This window comes from Protomyctophum parallelum, assembly GCF_964188405.1.
Source record: "Protomyctophum parallelum genome assembly, chromosome: 1".
Classification (NCBI taxonomy): Eukaryota; Metazoa; Chordata; class Actinopteri; order Myctophiformes; family Myctophidae; genus Protomyctophum; species Protomyctophum parallelum.
Window position 1 is genome coordinate 35,365,924 of NC_139697.1, and position 25,142 is coordinate 35,391,065.

At 40.3% G+C, this 25,142-nt stretch overlaps 1 protein-coding gene across 2 annotated transcripts; it reads right to left on the reverse strand.

Moving 5' to 3' along the window:
• Positions 1-1,126: 1,126 nt before the first annotated feature.
• LOC310865220 (putative C-mannosyltransferase DPY19L4) lies at positions 1,127-24,059 on the reverse strand. 2 transcript variants are annotated; one of them, XM_083774245.1, is made up of 19 exons: positions 23,670-24,059; positions 22,882-23,085; positions 22,630-22,754; positions 22,450-22,540; positions 22,116-22,237; positions 21,699-21,844; positions 19,517-19,640; positions 19,059-19,193; positions 18,632-18,763; positions 17,439-17,540; positions 17,013-17,086; positions 16,623-16,781; positions 15,857-15,976; positions 15,068-15,188; positions 14,453-14,509; positions 13,887-13,969; positions 9,868-9,997; positions 3,599-3,757; positions 1,127-3,414 (listed from the first exon to the last, which is right to left on the reverse strand). In XM_083774245.1, exons 1-19 carry the CDS (start codon positions 23,740-23,742, stop codon positions 3,250-3,252), a joined length of 2,322 nt encoding a protein of 773 aa, XP_083630371.1. In that variant the 5' UTR covers positions 23,743-24,059; the 3' UTR covers positions 1,127-3,249. The 2 variants fall into 2 exon arrangements, with proteins under 2 accessions (XP_083630371.1, XP_083630372.1); XM_083774246.1 differs by lacking the exon at positions 16,623-16,781.
• Between the last annotated feature and the right edge of the window lie 1,083 nt (positions 24,060-25,142).

Sequence of the window (25,142 nt, forward strand, 5' to 3'; positions counted from 1 at the left end):
GTGTGTGCGTACGTGTTACTGTTAACTTCAAAACAGGGGGCGCTGTTTTTCCTTTATTTGCCGATGGGATTCTCAGATTGACTCTCGCGTAGCCAGACAACTATTTCCGAATCTGCTATTACAGTAGGAATAGAATGATGGAAGTTTTTCTTAGGTACAGAAAACAAGACAAACAAACATCAAAATAATGAGATTAATTAGTTAATTAAAAGCATACAGTGTTAATGTGCCTAGTATTAACAACACAGTCCAAGTGCCCATGATGTAACGTCAAGCAAAGCCATTTGACATCAGGTAAAATAAAAAAGACCATGAGCACAGCAGCCTTTCAGGAGTTCCATGATGACCTGTTATGTCGTATTAATAAATTAGAACCCTACACTTTAACACACTAGATAAATGAAAAATATAAAGTGTAAATGTAGCCTACCCATGTAACAGATTAGACATTTAGCTATAGGCAATAGGGCCTATTGCCTATAGGTAGCTTATTTTCTATTGTTGCACTTAGGCCTATCAATAGGCTAAGTGCAAAAATAAGCTTCACTTGCAAATATATGGTAATTTAGGTAGGCTATAGGTAAGATCGCAGATGTGACAACTTAAGTAATGGCTGTCTTTGTTTGATGCTTTCATTGATTAGAGAGCACTAATTAACAAGTACAGAACTAGTTTGACACTTTTAATGGCTCAATTAATCAACTCACTGCACAACCCCCTTGAAGTTTAAATGCAATGGCAATGCAAGTGGTGCCACAAGGTGGTGGTGCGTAGAAGTTCTGCTGTGTCGACTCGACTACACGTGACGTCAATATACTAACCTCAGTAACATTGGCTCAGTGTGAACTAGCATCTCTAAACTATTTGTTTTAATACCGGTACTTAAAATCTCAACGCAGACTTTGACTAGAGTACACAATTTAGCTCTATGTGTGTAGGCCCACCCATGCTCCACTTTTAGGTGGTCTCAAGAGGTAGGCCTACTGAAAAACAAAAGGGTGACCACCTAAAATAGCATGTAGTGGCCTTGTCATTGTCAACTGTCAAGTTATCATAAAATGATGAAATGCAACAGGCAGGTTAAAGTTATATTATACACTTTCAAGTAAATGAATGCCGATTTGACTTAGTTTGTACCTTTTATTCGTATGTAATTGGGCAGTAATAAATGTAAATTTGATTGCACTCCCTCAAAGCCAATAAACCAGAAAACTAAACTTCAAAACACATCAGGTCAGGATTCTGGAACTGTTCGACATAGGGCATTTTGCTAGTAGTGGTCAGTGCATTTTCTTTTTACAACCAACAGAATTGCATGTCTAGTAGCTTTCAACCTGACATCACCACAGGTTGTGTCTCCTGTGAATTATGCTCGGAAAATGAAACCAATTGACTCAGAATACCAAAAATAAGAATCATGTCAAAGTATAAATAATTAGAATTTACAGAGTGAGCACAGCTCATCCTGTTTGTCAATGTCCTCTTTACAGAACACACCATCACACCACAGGCAGCAAACAATCACACACCATCCTAACAAAGGCAGAAAATACTATAAGCAGCTATCTTAAAATCCCACAGTGCATTCTGTACACATGTGCTGCATTAAAAAAAAGATTAAAGTTGTACAGAATCATGGACATAATCGCACACTGACATCTGCTTTTACATAATCCGTCACAGCTCCAAGAAAAGAAAATACAGTACAGTGATAGACATGGCATACTTGGGACCCAATAAATACAGTGTGAGCCCAGTATGGGAAAAACCCCATTAAAGCACAACATCCGATACACATGGACATGTGACTTGAGACACACTTAAGTGGGTATGAAATCCAGTCTTGGCTCAGTGGTTAGTGGTTAGGCAAGGGGTGTCAAACTCATGTTTTAACATTCTTAGGCAACTGATTTCTGGTCTAGGACTAAGAGATATATTTCATGCTTTGTCAAGTGTATAGGAGTTTCCACCTGCAGTATCCGATGGCCTTTCTGACAGAAGCCTAATTGTCTATACATGTACAGAAATATTTTGATTTTTGATAGGCTTTGGCACTGCACTTTGTAACACAATCTTGATTTTGCACAAATACAATTCCAAGTAGAAGCCAAAACAGCTTAAAGCTAGGGTAATTTGGGTTGATATTTCTTTTGTTAAAATGTTAAATACTGTAGCTCTACATTGTGATAGTAATCATTGCTATAGTGTTTGTTCAGTAACTGGCATCCTAGAATTCATACAGGATAAACAAATTCACCAAGAAATTATCAAAATTTGAAGCTGATCAATGGGTAATGGACACAGTATTCCCAAGATATATATCTAGATTCACCACACCAACAAGTGGCAGTACATCATTTGAAGTAATAAGGGGGTTTGGAGGGAAGCAAAAGTGAGTACAAGTGGTACTCTGTTCTGATGAGTACAGCACAATTCTAGATTCATAAGTCAGTCTCTAATCACTTTGCTCAGCAATCAGTATTTTGGGCAGCTCTTCATATTGGGGCATGACATGCACCTATACAAACGTTTGTATAGATGGAGATCTCCGATCTGCAATCATAATACTAACACAATTCAAGCTGTTGTTCATGAATAGTCCAATTTCCAGATGTAGCTTAATTGAAAGAACTGTGTGAGCACAGCAACTCTGTTCAACCAGTGGGCATGAGTGTGGCCAGTAAGACATTAAAAGGTTACTGGTTACAAAACAAATCAGATAAAAAGAGCTTCAAATTGCTGATGGGCAAGTCCATTGGCATCCTGTAATAAAACTAAATGTTTTGATTACTAAGCTGGCATTGTCTATTTTCAGGCTGTTACTACATAACACTGTGGCACCAGAACCACAAATGTCTCCGTGACATTCAAAGATGCATCAGCACACTAATACCGTTATTCCCATTTGAGCTGCATTTGTATATTGGTGTTCATAGAGAAAGCAATAAATGACTTAATTTAGTTTTTAGTTGACAATAAAAATCTCCTGCAAGGACACTAATCTCTCTGCCTCACAGGGATGAGAAAATGCAATTGTAACCCTTGTGGTACGCACAGTGTAACTGCTGTCTTCAATGTACACACAACAGCCTCTTTGCCAGTGTGGCAGAGGCACGAGGAGAGTGGTTGCCACTGAAAGATAGAGAATGGATGCAAATATTGTAATGTTTTTTACCCTTCCCATAAAAATCATCCCATGGACCAGTTCAGGCTTGTGGGTCGGTAGTTTGACACCCCTGTAACTTGTAATTAGAACTGGAATGAGATGACAGAATTCACTTTGTACACATGAAAGGAGCGGTTCCAGAAAACTCTGGTGAAGTAGTTTGTGTAAGGCGAATAGTTAGACTTTATCACTTGGCAGAACCTTCCGTGCTTGGAGAAAGAATATATCTCCCCTCTGTCATACACCACCTGATTGGGAGAGGAAGATAGAGACAGTCAGTGTTAAAAAGAAGATATAAATGTAATCATTATATCGGTACCTCATACATTACAGTATTTGTACATGGTTATGTTTAACAATGGGCACCTTAATATCTACTAGGAATGGGGGGGGGGGGGGGGGGGGGGGTTTACAGTACATGTCCGTACTCACATGTCCATTTGCAACGTCTAACAGTTCTTTGATCCTGCAGCCCTTGCTATGATTAAGCTCATTACAAAGTGCCTCTTCAATGATCACATAGTTTGTCTTGTGAGAGGTTAGAATTTTGTAGACATCCTCTGCTGACCTCTTTGCGTAAACTTGGTAAGTCTGTTAAGAAAGGAAAAATAAATGGGTTTGGTAAGGTTTCATAATTTGTCAATGTCAACGAAACATGTGAAATGACAAAAACAAAAATCTTCAATTCAGTCCTTTCATCTCCATAAAAAATAACACTGCTTGCCACTTGTGGAGGTGTATTTCTTTGAAATGGGAGCATTTTCAGTGAGAAAGGCCAAGCAGACCAGGCTTGTTCTAAAACAAGAATACCTTTAACCCGTTTAGACCAAGAACCCATATAGAGGGATAGCGTAGTGACGCGTTCAGTAGGATTTTGGCTTATTTGGTCGCCATCTTCCTGCCTACATGTAGGCTAGTAGGATGCTAGGCTACTTGGCTGCCAGTCTGTAGTTCGTAAGTTTGCTTGTCAGTGACGCTGGTGTGTACACTGTCACTGTAGTACACCATCTTCCATCTCTGCTATCTTTGACTTGTCACAACTCTTCTACTCTATGGCTCTGGATCAACGGTGGTATTATTATTATTCGCCGTTAGAAAATGTTTGGGTGTTCTGATCTCATAGGCGCCTCCCCTCCCCTCACGTCAAAACAGTTCTCAATGTTTACATCTTACTTGACGAGAAGACATGTGGACATATCCTTATGGAACCAGGGAGAGGGGGAAAAACGCCACGAGAGTATCAGTTCTCTCCACAGTAAATAAAGAATCTGTCTGTAGGCTATGCGATCTGACCATTATTATTTTGATTTGAGGACAGGTATTTTGTCAGCTGACACCCAAATCAAAGAAACCATACAGCGTGTATTTAATTATTTGATAATTAAGCAGCAGCCTACTACTATTAGTCCTGTGACGAACAGTCAAAAAGTGCTTTAGTTTTCGAGATACCCCTACCAGAGGTAGGACCAAACACAACATAGTTTTTCCTCATCTCTAAGGTCTCCCAGACATGAAATGGATTCTTGTATAAAAATATTTTACTGCAAAAGTGGTGAAATTGATATTTAAAGTTATACACCCCAAACTAAAAATACAGCCTGTCCGTCTGGGGATTAAGGCATATAAACTCATGTAGAGTCACAATGGAAGCTCTGAGAGGTTCATGCATGGGCGAATTGGCGCTTTGGCAATTGGCATAGGGAGTCAGATCAACATATGGAATTAATTCTGTACTGGCCATATATCGAGCGTGTCTTGAGTATACAGGGATTAATGAGGTCAGATCAACATACAATATGGAATGTCAGCTCAACAGGTCAGCTCCATTTATGGAGATCTAAGCGTTTGAGGTCAGATGTAGAGTTGCTGGCCAATATTGATGACATTAGGGATGTCATCAATCAGGGCATTCCATTTCCTATGGGCTTAATATTGATGAGGGATCTCCATCCCTGAGGGTGTCACGTGATGTCACAAGGTGACTAACTGACTGACAGGACATTTATGTTTTCATAGTAAATGTGACGTGCGGTCGCTATTACAACATGGTTAAAAAACATCCAAATACAAATAGAAAAAGGAAAGAGACACGGTCCATAATGTCAAAACTTCCGCAGTAGAAGACCTTCAACACAACATTTTGCTCAACAGAGAAATTATGATGTTCATAAAACCCTGGCTCCATATACCAACACTATGCTCTCGTAACCTGATCGTATGAAGATAAATATCATACAATACAGTATATAACCTCTGACTGGGAGTTATGACATACTGAAGACTCTGAGCTCTGAGGAAGATGTGATGATGGTCTAAATACAGATCCTGGAAACTGAAGGAAAATCTCATACATTACAATTTGAATTGTAGATTGAGCTGAAAGGTCTGATGTGGTATGCTCTGAAAATGTGCCCATGGAAAAAACAGAGCTGTAGAGCTTCAGATATATTGATGAAGAAAATCATGGACCATGTGTCTTCAGTATGTCATCATAACGCTTAGTTTAGTGTCATCACTTTCATTTAATTAAATTAAAATAGGTGAACATTTGGTCTGCTGTTCTGATTCTTTGTTTTGTCTGGCAGCTGCTTTATTTCCTTTAGAGGTTTAAGGTAGCTTTTATGATGTTTATATAATACAAGAGCAGCCGGCGATACAACTTCATCAACCTTCCTCATTGTCTCTGTTACTATTATCAACCTTATTCAGTCTTCTTGATGAGACGGATGCAGGCATACTCTCACTCTCAACATTTGCAACTTGTTCTGACTGGTGTAGTTTGCTCAGCAACATGATAAGATATCTTTAATTTGAAGGAAAGTATATTTTCTGTATTTGGAGCCAGGGTTTTCATCATCATCATCATCATCTCTCTGTTGAGCACCATTGCATCTGCTTTGGGGTTTGTGACATTATGGATCTTGTTTCTTTACCTTTTCTAAATGTTTACCACAGATTGGATCCGATGTTTGTACATCACACTCCATTCTGGTAAAAAAAAAAAAAAACTTCAGGTTCAGAATGCATCAATCAACTATGTTTTGACCCGACCCGACCGTACACTATTGTTAGGTACTATGCACAGTAACCATGCTGTTACAAGTGATACTAATTAACAATTCTGGTGAAACACAGTCTGGGCTTTGCTATTAGGCTACTGGACAGGATCTGTTACACTAAATGGAGCTTAAAGCTAGGTCACTCCAGCTAGCTAAATAGCTACTAGACTACTAGGTTCTTCTCATTCCAAAATATTTGCTGCGTCAGTTTATGAAGAAACCCATATAGGCAACACGCAAGCAGATGGACCCAAATACTGTAAAAACTTGACTGTAACCAAATTATTACGGAAAATGATATCAACTCCTACAGAAATAAATGACTTTAATTGCATTGTTCCATAAGTCTTGTCTTATTAATACTGGTAGAACTTAAGAGGGACACAGGACATGGGGAAAATATGATAATTGATTGTGTTTGTTTTGTATAAGGGATGTGAAAAGTTACTGTACATTGCTTTTCTAAATAAAGTAAACAATAAAAAATAAAAATTGTGAAAATTGTGGAGGGCAGAGATCCAGGAATCCCGAGTTGGTGTTTGCTAGACTCTCGCAGTAACTAATGACTTGCTGTTATGAGGATAACATTGATCATTGAGCACCCTCATCCATGGGTGCGCTATCTAACAGTAGTTCTATTGTAGGCCTGCATTTCTCTGCAGTATTGTTGCAGCTGCAATATTCTTTTCACAATTTCTCAATTTTGGGATTTCATACATTTTTGGAACTTCTACTCAAGTCAATTTGTTATAATTATTCCACCATTGATAAGTGAAGTCAAAATAAAACTAGAAAGGTGCAATTCTGGGAAATTGGAAGTGTGGTTGCACTGACGTGAGTCACAAAGCATAGGGACCTGTGAACTGAATTCCGTCTTACCGTTTGTATTCTTTATTGTGATGTCATGTGAAGCATGACAACAGTGACAACAGTGTGTGAAGCATATGACAAAAAGCTTCACTTTTCTTTAACAAAAATCACACCTGTGTGAAGTGAGGGGGGCTAATATATTAAAGTTAAAGTCTAACTCATGTTGATTAGGTGATGTAATGGTGATGTAAAACTGTGCCAACACATTAAATGCCATTAACAATAAAGAGACAATATGACGTAATGAGGGACAATATGCAAATGTTCCGTTCATTGGCAATGATGTTTTTAAAACAAACATTGAACAAAAAAACCCATTAAACCTCCCTCAAAAAGCACCTTGCTGGCAAAAAAATATCGAACAGAGAACAATAGTGTGTTGCTAGACTCTAGAGCAACCACACTAACTAATACTGTTGATTTCATTAGGACTGTTTTATTCCCCCCATTTAGGACACAATTTACGTTTAGTGCCATAACTCCACGAGTATGCAAGCTATAGTTACACAATTGGTATTGCTGGATACAGTAGAACCACACCTTTCCTACAAGCCCATATGTGTTGCTATGACAATCCATGTCAGAGTCACTACAAAGTAAAGAAGACACTATACAGATTTACATTTCCGCCTATTATAGGTATGTGTTCAAATGATTATATCTCATATTTACATTCACATAGACATTATTATTTTTTCAGAATGTAGAGGGATGTCCTGGCTTCAAGTATGCCAAGTTGTAAATCTCTGAGTTTATATGCCTTAATCCCCAGACGGACAGGCTCCATTACTAGTCCATCAATCACATTTTTGGGGTGGGTGCTCTCTATATTTCTATATACCGTATATTACCAAATAGTAGCCTGGGCTGTTAATATGCAAACTCGATTCGGACCCCGGGTGTTTATAAGGACCTAGGCCGTTATTTGCCATAGGCTGTTATTTATTTTTGCACCGGCCTGCACAAGGACATTATTTGGTTTCAGTATATACATACAGTAACATACAGTAACATGTAGTGCAAATATTGTCTGGAACTGGTATTACCATAATACTAATAAAAAAACAAAGCTACAGTACATACAGTAAAGCGTTTACAAGTATACTGTACAAAACATATAATAATACTGTACAGGGTTCCTACCACCATGAAATTCAATGAATTATTTTTAAAATACAGGCCTAGAAAAGCTAATTTGGAATTAAAATGTTTGGATATTTCATTTCATAAATAACAACCTAACAACATAGTGTTAGTTACTTTTTTTACATCTGTTCTTTTTTACATGTTGTCTTGCTTGGGGGGATTGATAGCATACTACAATATCCTCATTAATGCATAGGCCTGGAAATGGGGTAAAAATACATTTGGAAATGTTGTAGAATATGAATTGTTAAAAGAATAATTGTGGGAACTAAACTTGTGGGAACCCTGACTGTAGCAATCTCAATGCTATACCAATACTCATCATCCTCCTCCAATTTAGTGCAACAATATTGTACAAGACCTACAAGCTCACAACGCGCCGAGGCTCGACGCATTGTGAGCTTGTAGATCTGCTATTTATTTGCACACCGGCCACGGCTTTTTGCACCGGTCTGCACCTGGCCATCATTTGGTTACATACAGTTCCATGCAGTTTTTAGTATGGTAAACAATAAACATAGCAGGCAATGCATTTTGATTTAATTGTAAGAGGGAGCATATCAATACACAGGTGTAACCACTACATGTTCTGATTGAGCAAGGGGAAGCAGCAGACAAATACATTATTTCATTATAAACTGTAGGCCTACGTACTGGTAGATTGCAATTGAATATAACCATAATTTATTGGCCTACACTACACATAGCCTACTGTAGTACTGTGTGTTGTCAAGTGGCTAAACCCCACAGGTTAGGTTACAGGCGATAGAAAATGTAATGTCAAGCAGAGCCATGCGGTGCACGTGAACTATATGCCGATAGCATCTCACTCCATATAATTTAATAAAAGCATATAAAAAACATGAATTATACACCCAATGAAAATTTACACTTCACGGATTATAGGCCATTTGGAATTAGAACAATCGGTTGAAGATTGGCGAGAATAGCACGATTTAAATATCAACCTTTTTATTGCGCTATGAGGACTTGATCATGGTGGCGGTGTTTTATAGTACTATACTTGTGAGGACCTGGCTGGCACACGCCACGCACTGAAAATGGATGATCTGCTCTGCAAGCTCACAAAGCGCTGTCATGCAACACTTGTAGACACGGATGACAATAAACATTTCACAGAATATATACCACTTTGCATTAAAACAATTGGTTGTGCATAGGCTGCATAGGCACTTGTGAAACTATAGCCTATAGATTTATTTTATGGATGTGGAGGACTGGTGTTGCGCTGTTGTGAGGTCGTGCGGAGATCTGCAAACTCAACACAGTGAACACGCATATAATAATATAAATGAGGGCTGAGGCTGATTAAGTTTGCAAATAACGGCCCATGGGCGCTTATATGGACGAGGGCGGCTATTTGAAGGAGGCGGTTATTACGCAAAATGATGTCAGAACCTGGGCCGTTATTAGGTGCTGGTGCTATTTGAGCATGGGCTGTTATTTGGTAATACGGTAATATCTAAATATATATATAAATATTGTATTTTACAAATTTGTAAAATACTATTTTGTCTGCCTAATACTTGCGGTACCCGGGTACCGTATGGTCTACCCTCATGTAATATTGTGTTATTTTGCAAGAAATCTGTGTGTGGTACTCACATCTTCACTCCTCCTCAGCAGGCTGTCTGAGTAAAGGGGCAGACTGGTCACAGACCACCCTGAACATAGCTTCACTGTCCCCAGCAGCTGAGGACTGCCAGCAAACACTGCTGCCATTGGAGCATGTCTCCTGCAGTGAAGAGGAGTGGGTGGGGAAGGAGACAATTACAACACCGTTATGCGATGCTCAGCCAATCACAGCGCAGAATGACACACCTTCCAGACAATTCCAGCGCACAATACATGTAAGATCATCATTATCCATACATGGGCTGATGGGCATAAAAGGGCACCAATTCCGTCCTCAATTTTTGAGGACACAATTACGAATATTATTAGTTAGATTATAATAACGCCCTGAACGTCGGGGACCAAAGATCGCAGTTAACTATGAAATCTTGTGTTTTTGTCACTCAAAATCCCCATGCATGGGGAAAGCCCCCATATACTGTAGTGCCCAGGTCTCATGACATCACTATAACATCATCAGGGATGATAGTAAATCAGGGATCATATAGTAAATACGACCTGCTGTCGCAATTAAGCCCATATATGGAGATCCCTGATGTCATCAATATTAGTATATGGATATATGTCAGAACCTGTTCTGACATTCCATATGTTGATCCTTCCCCATCCATCCTTCCTCTTCGATGTCTCCCTTTGGACTGATATCTGTCCATTTAAACTCTAGAGGGGCCTGCCCCAAAGTTATTTGTGCAGCCACGCCTGGCAGCCGTCGGGCCCTTTAGGGCGAGTTTGCTTCTCGCCCTCAGGCGTCTTCCTGGTTAGTTAGATAATGTAATTGTAAATCAAACAATACTGTAACTGTGTTGTTACCCTCTTGGTGTGTTAGACACTTATTCTGGTTTTGAAAGCTGTCAGCAGTTCTCAGACTGGATGTAACACTAAATTGTCCTAAGTGCTTGGTACGCACTCTGTTCATGTTTGAATAAATATCCCCATACAAGTAGTTATGTCGCTGGAATGGTTCGAAACTTCAAATGTATGTGTTGTGTTAGAAGTAATAATTATTTCAGGGGTGAGATAGCCCCTCCAAAGCATGGCTTTTGAAAACTACGTGATATGGTAGCAAAGTCTATGGACTTTTTTATGTTTGTTTAGAGCACTTACGAAGTAAATCGAATGGCAGCCAAGTATATGGATATATATTTTTGAGGTGCGCTAGCTCCTCCTATATACAGGTTTAATGTTTGTCTTTACTTACGCAAGCAGAGCGCGCAAGTAATGTTGTTTGTCTGGTGCTCCGATGCGTATGTTCCGTCTCTATCTGATAATGTCTAACTCCCTCTCTAGGACACAATTTGCAATCATGTCTGTCCAATATACGGTCTACATGAGTGTCCCACACTCCCACTAGTTAGTGCCTCTTGAATACAATATGTCAGATGAAAAGACACGGGGGGGGGGAAGGGATATAATAAAGGGCTGTCAATCTGTCATTACATCATTACCGTACAAACCAGAGTGATGTGGCATGTTGTCATCAGGACAAACATGATATTAAAATGTTTGTGATGCGAGAGTGTGGTCTAGCCAACACCAACTCGGGACTCCTGAAATGTTATAGAAAATGCTATATACGAAGCGTGACTGAAGGACTGACTGACTGACTGACAGGAGATGCAGGTGCAGGTGTAGTAAACTGCGACCTACGGCTTAAAAGCAAATTCATAGTCTGGACGTAGAAAATACAGCCCAGACTCTGGGGCCTGTGTGGACTAGGGTTTAATATTTTCCCGGATTTGGCTCATTTTAATTCACGGGAATTTGCTGACCTTTTCCCGGGCTCCCGCAAGAATTCCCGTCAGAAAAAAAACAAAAGAGAAGAAAAAAAAAGTGCCCACCAAAATGTATTTATATGTATAGATACTTCATATGTTCAATAGAATATTGATCTTTTTTGGTTTAAAACGTTTTATTTGAACGAAATATGAACATATAGCCTGCAATAAAATTATTAAATTAAAATATGAATAATGTTATAGGCCTACTACGCTATTCAGAAAACGTGACACTTAAGGAGTTTGCACTAATGTGACTGTCGAAGCACGGGGGGAAAAATAAACGACCTCACGTCTTTATTTCACATTAGCTATAGGTCTTTCACCCTTTGAGCAGTGCTGCTATGGGTCCCCTTCTCCGATGCAGAGAATGTGATCATCCTGCTTTGTACTTTATGAAAAGTCCGATTGGGTGTTAAAATAGCCAGCACGGCCAGTGCGCAGCACAGCACACTGATGATTAGTGATTATTATATTGAGAGAGAGAGAGAGAGAGAGAGGGGCTGCGTGCTGGTGGTTATTATAAAACAAATTGTAGCCTATACTCATCTTTGTTTGTGTTCCGTTTCACGTTATTGCTGAGTGACGCACACATGCAGGCAAAAGCAAAAAGGGGTTTAGAAGTGACAATGTCCATCACGGGGAAAGGAAACTCCTTGCTCCGTCGGTAAAACCCTCCTTTTAATACTCTATGGGTAAAACACACTTCTCACAGAGACTGATTAGGCTACTAATGATTGACAGGTGCAGCAGCTTTGGGAGTGTGCCTGAAGATGTCCAACACAGTTCTGGAGAGAGTGACTCGGTGCTTGTCCAGCGCAAACAGGAAATGATACGTTCTCCTCAGACATTCATATTCACTTTTTTTCTTCTTCGTATAATAAGCTCTGTATCTGGTTAATTGCGGGAGGATGCAGGATTCGCGGAGTCCCGCTGATTTTATCTTGACCGCCCGTGCCCGCCCGCAGGTATTTAAATACCGGCTGGCTCCCCCGTTACAGCCCTTGAGTGTGATCCATAATTCCATATAAATATCATCAAACATGTTTGAAAATGATGGAAGGGTTCAGATTGGACATTTGAGCACTCATAGATCAGGGGAAAGAATGCGCACTGTGTGAAAACTCCTTTAGTAAAATTTCTAACAAGAAAAAACAACAACCGGGGATGACGGGTCCCGAAGAAACTTCCGGGCGGGAATTTGCGTGCCCTATACCCGGGAGGCCCGTAATCCCGAGATACCGGCATTAAACCCTAGTGTGGACTGTGGAGTGAATGATGCAATAATGTTTAAAAAACAACGCATTCACCTTCAAGTGGAAATCTCAGAAATTGATTGGGGTTTAATATGTTCCAAGGCACAAACACAAACTATCAATACTAGATTAAGACTAATTCAGTATAATTGGATAATGAGAACTTACATAACCCCGGAGAAAGTAAATAAATTTGATCCAAACATTCCTGATTTATGTTATAAATGTGGGGAACATAAAGGTACACTGTTCCACTGCTTATGGGAATGTGAGATTAAAACATTCTGGAGGTCTGTGGTCCATTATGTCTCTCAGATTACGTCAGGTCCAGTTCCTCTTTGTCCTAAATTATGTATACTCAGTATTTATCCATTAAATTGTACACTAAATAGTAATGAAAAAATAATGACCGACCTTTGCCTGTTACAGGCCAGACGCTCAATTGCGCTATGTTGGAAGAATGTCAATGCCCCTACGATCGGCTTTTGGCTGAGGAACTTAACAACCTGTTTGGCACATGAGAAACTAACATATGTAATTAGGAAGAAACCTGCGGTATTCTATAAGATATGGGAGAAGTTCTTGGACTTCATTAAGCGAGGTGATATTGAAGAGGCTTTGGATGTATAGTGGTTAATTGGAGTAGTCAGCTGTGGGGTGGGGGTAGGGAACTGTGACGGATATTGTGTATTTGTTTGGTTAACTGTATGTAATGCGTTTTATTTTTCGTTTTGTCATTTATTTATTTTTGTGTTCTGTATTTATTATTGTCAAAACATTTCGTGATAATATTTTATTTGTATTTGTGCTGCCATGGGGATGTGGGGGGGGAAAGATATGTCAATTGTTTTGAAAATACTTCTTTGTACTGTAAAATAAATCAATAAACATATGTTTAAAAAGAAAACCAACGCATTCTTTCATGCCTTGTATATAGTGGATGATTTTGATGACTTACGTGATCCAGGTCATCAGCTCTACTGTATCTGGGTCATAGAACTCCTGAAGTTCATTCAGCTCTGCTAGCACACGTGGAAAGTACTGCAGAGGGAGGGGAAGGCAAATGAGATAAAGACACATTCATAAGTACATCCACACAGAACGTGAATATTATGCGGGAATAAAGTGAAACAATAGAACGAACAATAAAGATGATTCTGATTATTAACCCATTTTGGGCGAGAACCCCTTTTGGTGTTTATAGCATTATGTTACGCTTTAGCTGTTGAAAAATAGCAGATCTACAAGCTTTAACTGTCTGCTATTTTTGAAAAATCGTGAAAATGTGGTCACAAATCTTTGAATTCTTTCAGACTGAACGTTTTAACTCAAATCTTTGCTTCTGGGGGGGTCCCTGAAACAGCATATTTTCAGATGGGGGTCAGTGACCAATTACAGATAATTCTGGGGGTCCTTGACATGAAATATTGAGTACCACTGATATAGAAAATTAGGTATTTCAGAAAACGTTTTAAAAAGAAATTAAAATTTCGATGTCAGGCCTTAATAAGGATCAGCCCTCACCTCTCTCCACAAACTGAAACCAATGATGGTTGGCACTGCTGTACTCAATATCAGAGCCTGCAGAGAGACAAATAAGACAATACTTCACTCTTAACAGCAAGGAGGTACCTTAAACCTACAAACTTTCATGTCCTAACCTGGATTTGAACCCCGGTCCACCACGCAAGTGATTAAGGTTTTTACCACTAAGCTAATACATCCTGTCTGTTTGCTTAGGGAAGAATTGAATTTGGATTGTCAACCACTAAAGAAATACAACCGTCAACCACCCCAATTGTATAAGTCTTATTGTATTAACATACCGTCTACTGACTCTACCATACAGATTAGTCATGATTTAGTCACTAAAAAGTTAGTGTAGCTTAAGAATCACTTTGTACAAGTACTTACATACTGTACATAAAGAATATGAAATAGTAAAATACAGTTCCGCCTCAGCCACTTGCAGTGCAACATAAAATATCAATCCTATCTACGAAACATAAAAAGACCAAAAGTAAAGCAGAACATAAAGCTTTAAGTCTGCTGCATGAATGCGTAAAACTGAGTGCAAAATAACTTTGATCAAATAGGAATACATATTAGACCACTAGAATGGCATTCAACGTGTCTCACCAGCACAACAGGATGAATGGACTTGAGTTTGAGCCACCTGAACATAGTCATCCAGAGTTCTGGAGAGCACACACCAAACGCTGTGAACATACAGACGTATGGGGCCCATAAATACTTCATCCTGCATGGCAAAGAAAGTTAACAAATCAACCATTAACGACTGCATCTTGCTGCCATTTATGGTGAATATATAATATAGACAATACTACACTGATACGATAAATTAAAACATGATACCAATTTAAAAAAAACAATGGATATTGTTTAAAGCAGAAGTTTTTAATTAAATTTTTAAACTTTGCTAACCTTAATTGTATCTACATTTTCTCTATCTGTGCCGTGTTTAATTACTGCTGTACTGCCACTGACAACTGCACTCAATAAAGGTCTATCTAATAAAGGTTTATATAAGGTCCCTAGTTTGATCCCCCTTCAGGCTTAGTGTCTAATTGTCCTAAACGTGTACTGCCTTTTCCTCCCAATACTTCACCAGTGAGGGTTAGGGAGCACTCCGCTACTACTAGACCGCGATGGCGGCGCAACGTCTCAAGCGACCTTGAGCCATCACCGAGTCGAACGTTGCGAAGTTCACTTGAGCCGACTCAGCACCGTCCGAGTTGCAACCCAATAGGCACAGAATAGTAAATCCTCGTTCCCCCTACTTGCGTGTGGTCCAAATGAACACAACAAGCACTCCCTAACACACTGATGTCACTCACTGATGAAAGTATTGTGAGGGAAGGGCAGGTTGCGTCCTAAACAGTCAGGATTGTCTGCGTATAAACATACCCCTCAAAAACCATAGCCAGTCCTCCAAACAGCAGCGAGTGGAAAACATGATAGATGACCTCAGGCTGCTCCCCTATTCGCCCATCCTCAAGTTTGAGGTCGGTTTTCATTGGCTGGCCACTGAAAAAGATTGAAAATATACAGTATTATTACATAAATGTAGCTTTGGATAGGGGTGCTCTGAGCAATAACAATATATATACCCCAGTAAGACGCCCTTTACACAACAGGTCTGAGAATGCCCATATATGGAATAATAATAATAATAAGGCCAGCCCAGTTAGGGCCCAGGTACGGCCAGGCCTTCATTTTCAGGCCGACTTTAGGATGCAAAAAATAATAATCACACCTGTGTGAAGTGAGGGGCGCTCTTATCATCATACAACTTCATGATGTATGATGATATTGTCAATGGGAATTTAATCTTTGTTAGGACAAAATAGCTGATTTGCTCATCCACATATACATAAATTCTCCATTCATTGTCAATGGCATTTAACGTTTGTGTTAACACAAAAATAGCAGATTTGCTCAGAAACATATGACGTAAATTCTCCATTCATTGTCAATGGCATTTAATGTTTGTGTTAGGACAAGAATCTACACTATAGCTGAATATACGAGGGGCTAGTGCACCTCAAAAATAGAAATGGCTGATGAAAATGGAGGGATGGCTGTGAACAGAAAATGAGATGCACTGACCCCAGTATGGTCATGTCACCCCTAAAAACAAGAGCAATGTCATGGGTTTACTGCAGATTCTAACCTAAGTCTTCTGTAAATGGTCTGCAAGGTGGACAGCAAGCAGACCATGAGAACCAGGATGTAAAAAGGCAGCACTGAGGCCTGGGTCAGCCGCAGAAACAGGTCCTGAGTGGGGGTCTGGAAACCCTCTTGGCACAGCAGATGGTTGGTGACAAAGTCACTTAGAGAAATAAATATTTGATTATTACAGATATAAAAAATGCTAAATGAGAGATATTGAGAGTCATGGATATATACGGTAGAGATGTGAAAGTGATAGGGACACATACTATAATAGAAGGGGTGTACTGATATAATAATAATGGCTGCAGTATTTTTTCCTATGTACTTCAACATGGAAGCATGGGAAGACATGCATCATAAATATACAAATGTTGCCAGTGCCACTCACGTTGTTGAGATCATCCCAAATTTTGCTTCAAGGAACTTCAATATGAAGTCATCTTCATTGATTGGTAAAAGCTTCTGTGAATGAATAAACAGTCACTATTTAAGGTCAAACCACACCAATGGGTCGAGACACTATAAAAGCGGTTTTAGCGTTCGTCCCAGCGATGTGATACAGTATGTCCTGTTGCACGTCGGCGCATGTGATTCAATTGGTTCAATAATTCAATGGCTGCTTGCAACTACATGCGTCAACATGCGTCTACTCGCAACCGTTTGGTTGCAAGGTGATGCATTGGTGTGGTTTGGGTAAGGTAACACTAAGCAAAGTGTTACCGAAAACATGCAACCTGTACAGACAGAAGCAGTCAGACTGCCCCCAACTGATGTAGCACAATATTAAATACAGCATCCCTGTTTTCAAGTTTACCTTGACCAAATAGCTGAAGGTGATTCCTGTGGTAAAAACCAAGTAGAAATGCAGGAACAGTTTCCTCAATCTAGCCATCAGGGTCCCTGTCTTCATGTTTTTCTGAACAGAAATGGAGAACAATAAATGCAAATTGCAAAGGTACTTGAGTGGCTCCATGCTAAGCACTACCTCCCCACATCCAGAAGGTCTCGATTGCAAACCTGAATATCATTGCTGTCGGGAGGAACATTTCTGGGTCTAACATGGGACCTATGGGGGCTTCCAGTAGACTAATACGCACTCAGAGGAAGTGCACCTGCACCTAGAGATTTGAAAACAACATTACCCTCGTCTGATGGTAGCCATGCACATCACAAAATTATGTGATGGTAGTTTTGCTATTGGTAAGTCTAGACAGCATAAGGATTTTGAATTGTCAATTAATTTGTAAGGATAGATATGTAAGGATCGATATGTTAATAGAAAGAACGTATACATTCTTGTGCACTTTTCTCTCCTTCATAAACTATTCAACGTTTCGGTTCCATAGGGACCTTCATCAGGATGAAGTTCCCCATGTTTGTTCTTTAATGAACGAATGGGTGTGACTCGAGTATACATTTACTCTCAGCAACAAACAGATATAAAGACAAAAATAAATAAATGCCTAGATGTCGTCTGTCATATCTGACATTAGAATCAGACTCGTCCAATTTAAAATACTAAATCGGTTTTAAAGAGGTTGCAGCATATGGGAGGCAAAACAGACCAGAGACGTTCCAATTGAAATGGGGGAAATGTTACCTATATCTGGGGGTGTGAGGTCTTGGGCTAGTTCTGGGGTCCTTCTGCTTAGGTAGAGGGGGCTTGGGCCGACCCAGGGTTTCAACCCTCTTTGGGCATTAATAGCAGAGACCAGGCACGTAGGTGTGACACATAAATATATTGTACATACTGTACATCCTGTCACGTAAGCGTATTGTGAACTGATTGAGTGAGGCTTCATTTTGGCAGAGGTGCAATGCAAACCGTCTTTTGTTTATTTTTTTAAGTATAGTTTTAGATTTGTCTGTTGGTTTTGTCTTCATTTTTCTCTTGTTGCTATTTTTTCATCTGCCCTCAGTTCTGTCAATGTACATAAAAAAAGCGATGTCGTCTGTCCATGTCAACTACCGGTACTGTGCAATGGTTGAGAGAGGATCTAACTCTACCTGAAAGTACCTCGCAAGCACTGAGCTTATCAGGAGGCTGAGCATAGGGGAGCTGAGTAGAACGGGGTTCTGGAACTGGAACACATAAGCCAGGAACATGGCACTGAAGTACACTTTGTGAATGTCAGCCATCTGTGCATCAGAGAAAGTGAGAGCGAGAGAGAGAGAGAGAGAGAGCACAGAACACATTTGGAAATTGTATAGGCCCTTCTAAGTCATAGGCTGTGTGCACATTTTTTATTGTTTACACAAGTCCTTGTAATGAAAGTGACAATTCTTGATTACCGGTATATAAAATAAAATATTTCACAATCTAAACAAAGGACTTTCAAGGGAACAATATCATAATGGAGGTGGGTTTGGTATTTAACAAGTTATGAAATGTATTCTTAATAACAGGGTGGGAGAAATGTAAGGAGATTATTACTTTGCGGGTTGGAACCAGGTCAAAGGAGTCCAGCAGGAAGAGAGCCAGGGCTTGAAAGAAGAGCACATAATGGCTGTGTTCCCAGACCAGAAGGAAGATAAATGTGGTGGCACTCATAGAAAGATAGCAGAACATCTAGAGGATTGAAGAGAAATAATATATATATTTCAATGTAAGTCTTCAAAGGTTAGCAGTGGATACAAGTAAGACGCGCAAACGCAGCTCATGTGGTTGTGTGTGTGTGTGTGTGTGTGTGTGCTACAGCTGCGCCCTGTGTGTGTGTGTGTGTGTGTGTGTGTGTGTGTGTGTGTGCTACAGCTGCGCCCTCTGGTGGCGGGCGGGTGGTGTCACAGCGGGACAGACAGACGTTCGCAATAAATTCTAAATAAAAATATAAAAATATTGTTAATAGTGGTTAAGATAATAATAAAGATAGATCAAGATAACGAGACACTCACCTCTGTGGCAGAGCTGATGTTGTTACTAAGGAATCCTGTCAAAGCTGCCACTTGACAGGAGAAGTAAGGCAGAGCCCAGTTTTCTCGCAGAGGAATGGCATAGTCCACTTTGGTTGTATCTGATCTGGGATGGTAAATAAAATAAATATTGTTGTACACCTGCAAAAGTAAATACATGCATTCCCCGAAATTGACACTTTACAATTTCTATTTTGATTGATTGAAATATTTATTAACAGTTTGCAGAATTACAGTACATTTGAAGTACAACTCAATAAAAGACTGTTAACTTTGAGTGCACGGCCGCATAAAAGCATTTCTACTTGTTTACAATAGGGCCCACCATTTTCATTTCATCAAAACATTTAGAGACAAATATACAAATATACACTTCTATGTAGCCAAAAGCAGGAAATCATAGTGGAGGTAAAAAGAGAAAAAAACATATACAGTGAGGGAAAACAGGGGGTGGGTGGGGGAATCAGATTTTACGGGGGCCAGTTTCGAATTGCAGCCGTCCATAGGTGCCCTTTGAGAGCGGTTTTGAAGGAGTCAAGGGATTTGCATGTTTTATTTTATTTTTAAAGATTTTTTTTGCGGCTTACGCCTTTTATTGGTTTTTTGAAGGGACAGACAGTAGGCTGACAGGAAACGGGAGAGAGATGGGGGAAGACATGCAGTAAAGGCCGTGTCGGGCTCGGGAGTCGAACCCGCGGCACACTGCGACTGGTTTACCAGTCGGGTGCCCAGACGGTTACGCCACCGCCTGGGCCAGGATTTGCATGTCTTGATGACTGTTGGTAAGGCGTTCCACATTTTGGTGGCATAGGAGCGAAATTAATTTAGTCCCTTGTTTGTGCCGAATCTGGGTTGCACATGGGTTTGTTGAACTCCCTCTGGTGTTGTGGGTGTGGACTTCGTTGACATTAACCCATTCTGAGCTGAGATCAGATTCATACGAGGTTTTCCACTGGACACACACTGGTCTGAGGAACCCATTCTGACCTGAGATCAGATTCTATCGTTCTTCGATTTTTTCAAAAATAGCAGACCTACAACCTCGTAGGTCTGCTATTTTTAAATAGCTAAAGCATAACATGATGCTGACACCAAAATGGGTGCCCGTTCAGAATGGGTTAAGGAAGTATTTAGACAGGTACATGGGTATCTTGGTGGTGTATCGAACCTTGTGGACCAGACCCATTGCAAGATGCTGTACTGTCGTCAACCATTCCAGCCTGTAAAAGTGGGCAGGGGTGAGGTGGGTTCGGTGAGGGCAAGTAGCAGCCTAGCCTGAGCTAACGTGTTAGGTTTCTAGAGGGTCTAGAGGGGCGGGTCGCGGCTCAGATTTGCGCACGCCCTGATTGGATCTCATCGATCTGTCCGTCACCCCCGGCCCCTCCTCTCCCCCTGGTGCAGCGCTACGTCACATAATTTGTAGCGACGCCCACCCGGAAGGGTTGACTCACACTTTTAGACCAGAGTGGCCAATGCGTTCCTCCAGGCTTTCAATTTTTGCACCAACAAAAATGAAAGCCTGGTACCGAGGCTAGTAGAAGCCTGACCAGTTTGTTTTGGGAAGTCTGGAGCCTTGTTTTCAGGGCCTTTGAGGTGCTGTGGTACCAAGATCTGAGGGGCTTTTCAACCTGCAGTTTGTTCCTGTCCGAGACCAGCAGTGCTGAGTCATCTGCGAACAGGAACAAGTTGCAGTCACAAGCTGATGTCATGTCGTTTACATATATTAGGAATAAGAACAGTAAAGGCCCTAGTATGCTAGCCTGGCTAATAAGCCAGACCGAATCAGCCGTTGGCAAAAAAGAATTGCCTGCCGGCGGATTACGGTCGGGAGAGACTCAATTGTACGCCCATTTCCTACACCAGAGAACTGGTGTGGCCAATCGGGACACGGTATGCAATATGGGCGGGCTTTGGTACAGTGACGGGAAACAAGATCCATACACAGCATATGTGCTGTGTATCTGTGCTGTGTACCACATGACAGTGTGATTTGAGTCTGGCTTATTAGCAAGGCTACTAGTATGCTTCCTTGATTGAATATGTTTTCTCATAAAACAGGAATGAGGTTCTCATGTTTGTTTTCCAATAAGTATGCTAAAGTGCAGCAAACAGTTGCACTGTTGCAGGTGGAAATGATAAAATGACCAAATGGGATTCCACTCACCTATTGATGACATACCAGGCAACAGCCAGCATACCTGCCACCCAGCTACCACTCATCACCCAGCTACACACGAACAGGGCAGTGACATAGACCGCCTGAAGGCCTAATACTGCTCCGATGTAGAAATAAATGGGCTCTATCAAGTCCTGGTGGATGCAGGAAGAGAATACTCTGACATCTCAAGTTTGTCCACACAAATTTAAGCATGTACAATTAAAGTATACATTATACAAAGTCACTTTTTATTTTTTCCCTAATTGTGACTCATTTTACCAGTGTCAACACACAGCCCTATAATACACTAAGTCTTATGGGGTAAGCTGCTACCAGTAGTATGTCACAAATTAAATGTCTAACAAGTCTAGAGAGATGTACAGTAACTGCTACCTGTGTTACCTGGAGAGGCACTGGACTGACCTGGCTTTCTGTGACTCTGTAGATGAAGCTGGTGATGACCTCTGGGTACAGAGACAGCCGCTCCACTACATTAATGGTCTGACCAGCAACTGTCCTATTATCTACAGTCAGCTCATAAAACCCTGAAAAACACCATGAGGTTAAGAACCCACACAAACCGAGAGAGAGAAAGCAGTGTGTAGTGTACATTCAGGGTTTCAAAATGAGCTGTAGCTATTCGCCTATAAAGAGGTAAGATCATTCAAATTCAGGAGAGCCAAAACAATAGATCTTTTAACATTTTAGCATTTTAACATTACTAGCAGTATATTCAATAGAGAAGAAATGACTGCACCTCTTTCGAAAGTTGGTGCTGACAGCATGTGCTTGTAGTAGTAATAATAGAGACCACTGCCTCCCTGGAAGGTGATTTCACGTTCAAACTCCTGAGGTGCAGGACAAAACAACAGCAACATGCAGTCAAATGTGGAAGTTGCAGTCAGGTGACATGGCAGGTGAAAATAATGCAACCTACCGGTCTACTTGAAAACCAAAACTTCCTGTCATGGTAGGCCGAGAGGTAAGCAGCGTAAAGCATGCCGCATGCAACCGCTGCCAGACACCCAAAGAACAGTTTCACCACCCGCTGAAGAATCACCGCTGAGAAGTGAAGAGATAATGATGGCAGTGACATTGCCTGTTGTAGTGATTATTATGTTCACAAAATTTCAACTATTGCTTTGAATACAAAAGCCTGGAATATATTGTCGACGACATATATACTTACCACTGGAGGTGCCGCTGGAACTTTTAGCAGTCAAAGTATTGCTGGCGGCCTCTTCTTTAGATTGAGCATCCTGATTCTCCACCTCCCCGTCATCCTCCACCTTCACATCCTCGCCATCCTCCACCTCTATGCCAGCTGCAGCTGCTGAGACACTTCCCACAGGTTCCTCCTGTGGGTTTACCCTCAACGGACCTTCATTCACATCTGCACCACACCAGACACCGTAGTTCAGGGTCCTTTCCTTTACTTATAGCATATAATTAGTACCAAGAATTAAAGTATTCAAGTGTATTTGTATGTCTTTAAAGTATATTCAGTGATTTCACTTAATTCAAATATCACTTATTTTTTTGTTTTGTTGTGATAATCCTCCCTACTATAGAGTGTGCTGACCATATAAGGAGTTCCTCTGTTCCCAGTTAACCCCTGGGGGTCAAAAAACCTTAGGTTTCGTTTTTGACTCTATCCTGATTGGACGAAAGGCTGGGTCCCACAGCCAAAAACGAAACCTAAGGTTTTTTGAGTGAAATCACTGAATATACCTTTAAATGTTCTGATGAATTGATGAAATGGTGGACCCTTTTGTAAACAAGTCTTAGTGCTTTATCAAAATTTCAAACAAATTAAAAAATATCAAAAAGTTTTTGTATTAACTTGTGCTTTCGTTTGAAATGTACCCATTATACATACTGTGCAATAGAAATGTCAATGAATCAATACAAATATAAATGGCTCCAACCACTTGGTTACACTCAAAGTTAAAAGGATTTTACTGATAGTCAACTTACTTGTAGTAGTGTACGAGTCCTCATCTTCCTCCCCTACAAGCTTCTCAGTTTTCCGACATCTTAACTCAGTCATGACTGGAAATTAAAGCCCAAGTCGCCCGATATGACCAGACAACAGCATGCTAGCTGGCTGTGTTGCTATGAATAAACAGTGTTCCTCCAGGAAGGAAGCGGTTAGCTGCGCTGCCTGCTAGCTGCCTTGTTGTGGAAACGTCAAGTAAACTACAAGAGCTCGGCGCATCAGTTACATACATTAAAGACAGCTCCTCAAAGCAGGAACATGCAAACCTCGTTCCCGGGCGTTCTACAGTTCACATAATACCATAGATAAATTCATATATAGATGGATATACATGTCTGACAGACAGACAGACTGTGCTCCACAAAGTCAAAACATCACCACACTGACCACAGGACATGGCGGAAGTTGCGGGTGCAAATAGAAGAAGCGAAGAAGAAATCTTAACAATGATAAATTAAAATTAATAAGATAATACCTTTTAAATAATCACAAACATGAATTATGTTTGTTATTTACAGCTAGGTAGAGTAGTGGGGCGAGATGGAAAAGGGGCGAGCGCTCCTGTTACCGGTGACTTTGCAAAGTTTGCAAAGGCATTAGATTAGAGCTATGGACCAGAGCTGCAATTCATAGGCTAGGTTGCAATGCAGAGTTACAGACAGACTTTTAGTCTTTCAGTTTCCTGCTAGCTTAATAATTGTCTCACTTTTGAAGTTAATAACAAGGAGATGCAAAGATTCAAAACAGCAAAATATATATATTTTGAAAGTACATAAGTTAATAACAAGGAGATGCAAAGATTCAAAACAGCAAAATATATTTTGAAACAAGCAGTTCCAGAGTATAGATGGCTCTGAGCAGTTCTAAAGCCACCCAAGCTTTTGAACTGCTTCACCACTTTTCAAGATATATAAAATATTTTTCCCCGTCTGTCTCATAAGAGGGCAGTTTATCATTAGGCAGATTTTTTTTAAACTATTAAAAAATATATATACACATGATTTTTATTATCGTTCCAACGATGGCTTCCAATATTATCGTATTGAAACTTTTTCAGGAATAGAAAAAGCCTACCGTTTCTATTAGCTTAAGTGGATTCCCCATCGATGATGTCACTGGTGGACGGGTTTCTGAACAGCCCTCCCATGAGACACAGAATGAGTAGGAAAAAATTGTGGCATTTTATAATGAACATTATAGTGACTAATTATATGGAGGCTAGATTGAAAAGTGGTCCTTTAACCTGACTCCGCCAGATGGTGTCGGTATTGATTCACAAGTTCACACAGCCACTGAAAAAAAGCTAATGTGATTGTGAAGCAAGCTTGTCTTCCATCTGGCATCCGTCAGGTACTGTACTCAGGTTACCAGTACCACCGTGTATTATTCAAACAAAAACGGTAGTTATAGGCCTATACAGTCATACTGTGTATTATTCAAACAAAAACAGT

What these genes read in the sequence shown, in the direction of transcription:
- LOC310865220 (XM_083774245.1), bottom strand. Translation starts at nt 23,742, where the DNA reads ATGACTGAGTTAAGATGTCGGAAAACTGAGAAGCTTGTAGGGGAGGAA. An exon ending in GCCTGGTATGTCATCAATAG is followed by an intron (nt 19,641 to 21,698) that starts GTGAGTGGAATC and finishes TTACCATCCCAG; the next exon opens with ATCAGATACAACCAAAGTGG. An exon ending in TGCTTGCGAGGTACTTTCAG is followed by an intron (nt 17,541 to 18,631) that starts GTAGAGTTAGAT and finishes ATTTCTGTTCAG; the next exon opens with AAAAACATGAAGACAGGGAC.